The sequence below is a fragment of the Nannospalax galili genome, unplaced genomic scaffold (assembly GCF_000622305.1).
Source record: "Nannospalax galili isolate Female #2095 unplaced genomic scaffold, S.galili_v1.0 scaffold169, whole genome shotgun sequence".
In the NCBI taxonomy this organism is placed as follows: Eukaryota; Metazoa; Chordata; class Mammalia; order Rodentia; family Spalacidae; genus Nannospalax; species Nannospalax galili.
Genome location: NW_008360327.1, coordinates 1,577,009 through 1,586,706, shown reverse-complemented (window position 1 = coordinate 1,586,706; position 9,698 = coordinate 1,577,009). Strand labels below are relative to the sequence as shown.

At 35.6% G+C, this 9,698-nt stretch overlaps 1 protein-coding gene across 2 annotated transcripts in view; it reads right to left on the bottom strand.

Annotated features, from left to right (window-relative positions):
• Positions 1 to 66: 66 nt before the first annotated feature.
• The window catches only part of Smad2 (SMAD family member 2), a 91,282-nt gene continuing 81,650 nt past the window's right edge, over positions 67 to 9,698 (bottom strand). For both annotated transcript variants that reach the window (XM_017796320.2, XM_008825895.3), the window contains exons 7-11: positions 6,748 to 6,801; positions 5,057 to 5,269; positions 2,557 to 2,694; positions 2,220 to 2,364; positions 67 to 622 (exon numbers count right to left, since the gene is read on the bottom strand). In XM_017796320.2, the coding sequence (XP_017651809.1) occupies positions 499 to 622; positions 2,220 to 2,364; positions 2,557 to 2,694; positions 5,057 to 5,269; positions 6,748 to 6,801 (674 nt within the window). In that variant the 3' untranslated portion in view covers positions 67 to 498. The remainder of the gene's footprint in view (positions 623 to 2,219; positions 2,365 to 2,556; positions 2,695 to 5,056; positions 5,270 to 6,747; positions 6,802 to 9,698) is intronic.

The window sequence follows — 9,698 nt, the reverse complement described above, 5'->3', positions numbered from 1 at the left end:
GATATATATATATATATATTATATATTAAAAAAGACAAAAAATAACGGAGAAGTGGGAATAACAGATTAGGTACTGTAACTTTATAAAGGCTTGTCTAGATCAAGAAGCAGCACACACACACCTCATTTATGCAAACTAAAGATGTATATAAACAGCACAATACTGCAATACTGGGTCTTGATACATTACCTGTACACATAACTACTACTGTTATTAATAAACCTTTGGGACACTCAGTCTTATGCCCAATGAGACATCAGTAAGTCTTTTAAATCTTCTCTTCCCCCTTTTAGGGAGGGCATTTCTAGACACTAACTTTCCCATCTAATATTCAAATATAGGAAACAGATTCCACAAGGTGCTTTAACTGATGAGACCTCAAGTGCTGTTTTCTCTCTGGAATTTTTGGATAGCAACAGTCCACGGAATCATACACAAATACTATGACAGAAGAGTTGTTACATTGTCTTTTGATGAAACTCGACTAGGGATGAACTTTATGACATGCTTGAGCAGCGCACTGAAGGGGATCCCATCTGAGTTAATACTTTGTCCAGCCACTGTAGAGGTCCATTCAGATGAAGTTCAATCCAGCAAGGAGTACTCGTTACTGTCTGCCTTCTGTTTGAAATACAAAAACAATTATGAAATTAAAAGGCTATACATAATAAAGCCTAATTTCTCTGGAACAATTATTAATTTTGTCGATACGACCATTAGTTTGAAAAATCATTAATTTTCAAAGTCAACATGCTCCATCTACCTTTTTAAAAACATATTTATTATGTGTGATGTGTGTGCATATGTGTATGGGTGCATATACCCATGCACATGCATGCAGAGACCAGAGGAAAATGTTGGGGTTCTTCCTCTATTGCTCTCTGTCTTGTTTCTGTGAGTTGGGGTCACTTGAACTTGAAGTCAGCTGTTTTGGCTAGGCTGGCTGGCCAGCAAGCTCCTGAGATCTGCCTGTCTCTACCCTCCAACGCTGGGGTTACAGGCACTCATAACCAGATTGACTTTTACATGGGTGCTGGAGATTTAAACTCAGGTCCTTGTGCTTGCCTAGCAAGCATTCTTACCAAATGAGTATTTTTCTAGCCTGAGAGTTTCAACTTTTAGAGAAGTTTATAAAAACATTCATTTCCTCTGAAGTTACTATACTGACAATGTTATTTATCTATCATTACAAAAGAGACAATACCTGTGAGAGAGACTTGAGGTACTAATAATCGGTCAAGAGGAGAGGTGTAAACTAGGAAAAACTGCCAAAGAACCTGAGACATGGTCACCGTTCTTTCAGTCAAACACAGAGTAGCAGGCACTTAAGTATCAAACGGGGTCTAAATGGAACAAGGTTCAAATTTAAAGTCTATTAAAAACAGAACAGTTTTGACTCAATCTAAATTCTGGCCACAGAATATTAAGACTTGAAGTTGAACTCTCCCCGACATGTCCTTTATTAGCAACATCATTCAGGCCTTTGGTTTAAAAAACAAAACCCAAACCTTCTAGAGCTTCAATAAAGAGGCCATTGCCTACTCCCTGGAATCATAGGACAGCCTGTTACTCTTAGTCATTTGTTTAAGCTCTACCTTATTTGCTACACAGTCAGTCAATAAATCTGCTTTTGCTTCTGCAAAATGACAGCCCTTCAACCATGAGAAAAGTTCATTTTCATCTCCACACGAAACATGCCCAATATAATTTGAAACTGAACATCCAAGAAGTTGGAATGATGGCTCAGTGACTAATATGTATGTACTGCACTTACAAGGGACCCAAGTTCAGTTCCTAGCAACCATACTAGGTGATGACAAATGCCTGTAACTCCAGCAGCAGGGGATCCAATGACCTTCTGGATTCTACAGGCTTTCAACTTTCTTCAATAAAATTTTTTGGGGGGACAGAGTCTCATGTATCCTAGGGTGGCCTCAAACTCCTGATCCTCTAGCTTACACCTACAGTGTTTGAAATTACAAGTACATGTCACCACATCTGGTTTATGTAGTGCTGGAGATCAAATCCAGTGCCTCATGCATGCTAAGGAAACACTCTACCAACTGAGCTACATCCTTAGACCTCTTTCTCTGATTATTTTACATAAAGATTTGCTGACTCCCCGACTTCAATGAAAACAGATATAAATGAACTCTAGAAGATATAAAAGAAGGGAATAAAAGTAACCACATTGCAGAAATTTAGGAAGTGATCATACCGGTACTCTGCTCCCCACCCTTTCACAAAACTCATTCTTATGGTGCACATTCTAGTTAGCTGGTACACGGCTTCAAAACCCTGATTAACAGACTGAGCCAGAAGAGCAGCAAATTCTTGGTTATTGAAGATCTTTAGGTTACAGCCTAGAATTGAGAAACAGTAAAAGAAATGGTGTAAAACCAACATCATTATTAGAACATAACTTTATTTAAAAGGGGTACAGGTTTTAGAATGAGCATACAAATTGGCTCCTGATTCCTAAGATCATTAGCAACTAGAAAAACTAAGTAACTTGATGTGAAAGGTTTATTAATTTAATATTGTTGAGTTCATACCTGGTGGAATTTTACACACTGTTGCAGGGTGCCAGCCATATCTCTGATTACAATTGGGACTCTGTACAAAGATTGCACTATCACTTAGGCACTCAGCAAAAACTTCCCCACCTATGTAATATAAGCGCACTCCTCTTCCTAAAAAACAAAACACACACGGGTTAGTTCCAGGACACATAATACTATTTCAGTGTGACTTTTGGAGAGTCGTCCTAAGAGGAATTCTAAAAGAATGCTAAGGGGCTTCCATGACTTTCTGTGACAGTCATGATTTTCTGAAATCTAACTCTGAAATATACCACTGCACATTTTTCCAAGAACTTTAAACAATGATTTCGATTTTTCAAAGTAATGCTAACTAAAAATATTTCAACAATACAGAAAAGTAATAATAGTGAGATAATTTCACACAAATTACCCGTTATCCCTTTTAAAAGCTGAGTTAGTTTTAAAGAATTAATGCCTGGGCAGATGTATCTTTATTAGAAGTCTTTCCTTAAAATATCCCACTTAAGGTTAAGAAAAGCTTAAAATACATCAACAGGTTAGAAACTACACACCATGGAAGCAATGATCTCTTTATCTAGGCAAGAAAAAAATTACAGTAGGATATTTTAGTACTTCTTTCAAAATCTGAATGAAACCCATCAGACATAAGTATTCAAACAAAGCACGTGATGAGCAGCATTCTACAATGGCACCCAAGAGTCTACTATGGTATGTGAACCATTTTGTAATCCAATCACATACTAGGTTAAGGGACTTTTTTCAGATATAACTGGAGTAGCAGTAAATCAGGTGACCATGCCTTTGTTATACAGAAAAAGAAATAAATAGTAAAACAATCAACAAACTAAATTTAATAGATAAATGCAAGCACTGCTACCCTACTTACTATGGAATTATAAAACCATTAATCATGTACTTGACTTCAAGGAAAGTATCAGATACAGGGCTGGGGATATACTTAGCATAGTATGCTTGCCTAACACACAAAGTCCTGAATTCAATCCTCAGTATAAAAGGTAGATTTCTTTTTGGTCTTTTTGAGACAGGGTCTCCCTGTAGCCCCAGCCAGCCTGGAACTCACTATGTAGACCAGGCTGGCCTTGAACTCACAGAGATCCGCCTGCATCTGCCTCCCAAGTGCTGGGATTAAAGGCGTGCACCACCATGCCCGGCTCAAAAGGTAGATTTCTTAAGCTATATTCTTTGATCAAAATCACATGATAAACTAAGAATCAAAAATAAAATAAAATTTAAAAAAGCCAAAAAAAGATCTAAAGTTCTAAAATCTAAAATTTTGTTAGAAGTTGAATAAGAACATAGGTGAAACTGCTAATTTTTTAATACAAAGTCCAAATTAAAACATAAAAACATAGGCCTTCCTTATCTTCAGTGGTGTCTGCATCCCTTAGCAAGATATCAATGTATAGCTATCAAGTTCTGATTTCACACTAAAAGACTTTCTAGTCATTTTACAGTATCAAAACCACTTTTTGGAATCATCATTTTCAGAGGAAATGATTAATCCAAATCACACAGAAGCAAATTCTTATTAAAGAAGTAACTTTATAGTTATGAGAACGATGCCAAATCATCTATGGCTCTCAAACTTTTTACCTCCCTGGGTTAAAAGAAAAATATTAAGAGCGCCAGAAAAATCTGGGTATATGTGGATTATATTATGGAAACTTACCATATTAGATATTAAAACTGAGATTAAAATGTGTTCATCTATTTAAAACTCAAAACAATATACCTATTAGTTATTAATGTAAATGTTTATGAAAACTATTTTCAAACTTAAAAAAAATCAGGAGAGTAAGTGGCAATGTTATACAGTCTGACAAATTTCTTTTGTGCCTGAAGTAACAGAAGAGCTGGATTCTCATCAGATTTAAGTTTCATCTCTTATAAAACCATATGCCATGTAGCCTCTGGAAGACTGCTGTACACTTTGAAGAAATGACGAGCAGAATCTTAGAACCATCAAGAAAGCAGTGCTGACCTCACACACTTGCTGAGGTGTTCATGGGACTGCCAGCAATCCTGAGGCCATATTATCTTGAGAACTCTGAATCATATTTTGAATTTTATTAAGTGGTAGTCTCTGTTTTAAATATCTACTTTCAGATAGTGAGTAGATTTGCTTTAATACATAAAACCAAAAGGTAGAGGAAAAAAACAAAACTGGAAAAAGACCATGCCTAAACTTGGCAATTTTACAACTAAAAGAAGCAAGTTAATTATTTTAACATATTTTCCAAAGGACTTCCCAGTATCAAGGATGCTAAATAAAGAATGAGTTGAACATAAGAGTTTGTAGATTGAAGAATCACCAGGCCCTGTTAAAAGAACCATGTCTGTGCACTTAAACATGGCAGCACTTTACAGATGTTAAGGAGACTGGGCTTTTCCATATAAGCTTTTGATTTATACCACACAATATCTACATTTTGAGTAAATTGTATTGGTTTTTCACACAAAGAAAACATACCTATATGCCTTCTTGTCATTTCTACCGTAGCATTTCGGTTAACATTGGAGAGTAAACCTAAGCAGAACCTCTCCGAGTTTGATGGATCTGTAAAGCCGTCTACAGTGAGCGAGGGCTGTGATGCATGGAAGGTCTCTCCAACCCTCTGGTTTAATTCATAATATGCTATTGAACACCAAAATGCAGGTTCTGAGTAAGTAACTGGTTGCAAATCTGAAGCAAGTAAAAGGAAGATGTGTGAACAATTCAAGATGAAACAGTGAACACCACAGTAACATGCTCCATACCAGCAGACATGGACAACAGTTCAGGAAGCTGTTGTTAACTTATGTATCAGTTTCTGCAGATCATAACAGATTTTCAGTTTTTCTTTAAAAATATTTTTTTATTATTTTTATTTATGTGTATGAGTGTATTGCCTGCATGTGTATAAGTGCACCCATGTTGTACAATGCCAATGGAGGTTAGAAGAGATCACTGGATTCCCCTGGAACTGAAGTTATGGACGGCTGTTAGCTGCCATGTGGGTGCTAGGAACAGAACTCTGGTCCTCTGCAAGAGTAGCCAGCTGTCTTAACATCTGAGCCATCTCTTCAGTCCTAGATTTTCAGTATTTGTTATACAGAACTCTGGTTTCCATAGATCATACCAGGTATTCAATTTCTCAAATTGTCCCCATCTCAAGAAGTCACTTTGTGTTGGGTTATTTGTTTTATCATTAGTTTGAATCTAGTTCTTGTTCAAATACAAAATAACCATAGGTAAAATAAGTCCAGCTTGCCATACTTGCATACATTTCTAAAATGCATAAAGAATGTAATTTTTGACAGGACAAAGTATAAAGCTGGAGGAAAGATAAAAGTAAAAAGCCACATGACAAAAAGATATCACAGAGAAAGAATTTTAAAAAAGAACTTTTCTGACACTTTTCTGTTCTGACGCACATGTAAGTATCAGACAATAAAATACACTAAGGATGTTAAGTGAAAACAGAATATGGCATCAATAGATTTAAAAAAAAAGAGTTTTCTCTTAAGTGTCTCCATGTGTCTGCCAAGGTCAGGAGAGGCAGGTGGATTCCCTGGAACTGGAGTTAAGGACAATTGTGAGCTGCCATGTTGGTGCTAGGAAATGAACTAGGGTCCTCTGCAAAGGCAGCAAGTGCTCTTAACCTCTGAACCATCTCTCCACCCCTTAAGACTACTTATTTAATGGGAATGAGGATCAAATGTATTTAATCTCTGTAATTTTGACAAAAATTTGTCATAAGATTATGAAAGGAAAAAAAGTGATAATTTTGTGTAATAAATTTCAAATATGTAAAAGCTGAATAGAAACTATGAAATAAGGCAAAATGAGAGTTAAAATGAAGAACACGAATCTATGTATATATGCATATATTCACACACATCTTTTATATTCAATTACTTTAAAACATATCATAAACTTACCCACTGAAACTATCCACATTAGGCTATTAAACTTTCCATAAAGAATATAATTTTAGTGAATGAAAGACTGTTTCATAAACTCACTGTTGCCAATAGAAAATACTTTTAGTACTAAAACACAGTATCAATTTTTAAAAAACATTAATTTAAACCATAATTTTAATTTTTCTCAGACAAACCAAAGTAATTTCTAGACATTCCTTAATATAGTAAAAACAGTAAGATGTAATTGCAACTTACCCAAGCTATGATTAACAGGGGAGAGAGTGGTAGGAGACAATTCTGCTGGAGAGCCTAAACCAAGGAAGAATATAGGCATTGATTTACTAGAATGTGAGATCAAGCAATTAAATGGTTCCACCTGGTTTTGTTATCAATAATACAGATAATTTTTATATCCTAAGAATCCAAAATATGATTTTTAGTTTAATTTGAGGGGGCTACAACACATGAAGTATAAAAGGATATAAAAGCACTGATTTAAACCATCTGAATAATTCTTAATTCTTTCTCATGGTATAAACAGACTAAGCTTGTTACTACCCAGGTTCAGTTTCCAAAGGAATTCACTATTGACAGTTCTTTGTGTACCTCTCAGGAATATTCTATAAATACATGAACAATTATATATCTGTTCTGTGTCTTCCCCTTTCATGCATAAATGGTACACAGTTCCGAACGTCTGCATGAGTTATTTTATTAGAAACAGTTTGTGCTGATATGTCCATATTACTTGTCTCTCTACCTCTACCAGCCAGCACCTTAAAACAGTATCAAGGTAAATCATGAATACCCTAATGATAGATGTTCAGGCTACTTTTCATCTTTTGCTTTACAAACCAAGACTATAATGACTAACCTTACAACACTGTTAGACACATTTTTTTCCAAAAAGGTACTCTTAAAAGAAGCTGCCAGGGCAAAGGGCTGATTTGGTAATTTGGTAATTTTTTGGCCAAATTATCATTCACAGAGCTTGTACCAGTATACACTAACATCAGCACCACCAACAGTGAGAGATGCCCATGGTGTTACTACTGACAGATGAGAACATGGTCTCAAACAAGTTTAGTTTTAAGCTGGGCATGGTGTTGCATGCCTATAATTCTACCATACAGAGAAGTCAGAGGTGGAAGATCAGGAGTTTGAAGCCAACTTCAGCTACGCAGCAAGTTTGAGCTTGGTGTAGACTTTGTCTTAAACATACATTTTAATTCACATTTCTCTTGTAAGATATCAAAGAACTTGATATTTATTCATGTTTTATTTCCTTTTTGTGCTCTTTTGCTCACTTTCCCCTTGTGGTACTGATAGCTTACTCATCTGTATAAGTCTCTTTATATATTAAAAGATAAGTCCCTTCATGGTCAGGGTTGCAAATATTTGATCATTTGTTTAGTGACACAATTCGAATTTTGATGCAGTATTTACTGGGGATCATGACACAGTTCAACAAAATAACAGCGGATACTCCTGTCTTGACTTTAAAGTACTGCACTTAGTATTTTTCCACTACCAGGATGCCTGGTTTGGTGTTGAGAAAACTACAATGGCTTATTCAGGATTTTCTGCATCCACTCTCAAGTAGTACTGATAGCACAGCACATTCTTTAAAGTTTGGTAAAATTTTGTGAAATTCTAGTTTACGAATCTGAGAGATTTTCTATTTCTTTTGTGAAAGTTAACTTGTTTAAAGACAGTTCTATTTCTCATAACCATTATTATTAAATTCTATTTTTCTCAGAAAATTAACAATTTTAATCTAATCAAGAAAATTCAAGGGCACAAATACTTAAGATAAAAAGACAAATATATACAAGCAAACTTTAAAATAAATTTGTCGTAAATATTAATCTTACTGCAATTATAAATACAATAGAGACATTATAAGAAAGTTTCTAAAAGAACACAACCTACAGGCAGCTCCTCCTGCAAATGTATGCTATGGTATAGATGGAGACTGAGGGAGGTGAGCCCGCTTCATGCGGCACTCTCTACCACACACCACAACAACCAAGGCAGAAAATGGTTCAGAAGGCGAAGTGGCCGCCACCAGACCAACAGTCACATCACAAAGAGAGAGCTTGTGATCCACTATTTTTTTAAAACAGAAAACAATTTTAATACACAATCATGTTCTTTGTTCCTCATTTTGAAAAATCTGTTGGCAAATCACAACAGGTACAAATAAGAAATCCACTCCTTATTTCCTGAAGCAGATCTTTTAACTGTTTACATATCTATTAATACTGATTAAAAGTAACAAGTACAGTTTCAGTTCACTAAATCAGGAGTAGAGTTAGATGTCACAAGACACATTATAAAATCTTTAAAAATTGAGGATCTGGAAAGATGGCTCAGCAGTTAAGAACACTGGTTGTTCTTGCAGAAGACCAGGGTTTGAATCCCAGCTCCCATATGGCAGCTAACAAGTGTTCGTAACTCCAGTTCCAGGGGATCAGACAGCCTCTTGTGTCCTCCGAGGGCATTGCACATGGGTGTACTTAACCTACATGCAGGCATAACACTCATACACATAAAATAAAAATAAATATTTAAAAAATTTTTTAATTTAAATTAAGTAAATGACCTGTTAACAGAGCTTTTTAGAAATGTTGTTTTAAAGCGGAGACGGATGAACTGTTCATATTAAAAATGCTGCTGGGGAGGTTTGGCCTGCCCTGGGCCTTCCAGTTTTGAGAGCTACAAGGGTTCTCAGTACGTGTGCCAGTTTGACTCCGCAGTGTCTGCTGTTTGGAGCTAAAACGTGTAGAGAAACCCTTTGCATACAAGTTTAGGATGTAAGGTAAGTTTCTCAGCAAGGAAGCATTAAATGTTTTTATGAGCACTGAAGTACACTCCTAAAATGCTTAGTCCCACCAGGAACTCACAAGCTCCTGTTTCTTTGTAACAGCTCTACATGTTGACACGTGTCAATCTGACAGATTTAAAAGTGAAACTTTTATTATTAAGTGCTACATCCTTATTTTTATCCACTTTTTCTAATAACTACCATCATTTTCCTCCCTCCTGCACTTGTTTTCTGTTTCAATCGGTTCCTAGAAATGTCATGCATCTGTAAATACTTTCAACAGTTTTTTAATCTATTTTAGTGCATCTTTCAAGGTGACATTAATAATTTGCTACTTAATAGAAAAAAAACCTTACTTTTTTTTCTTTTTAAAATATTA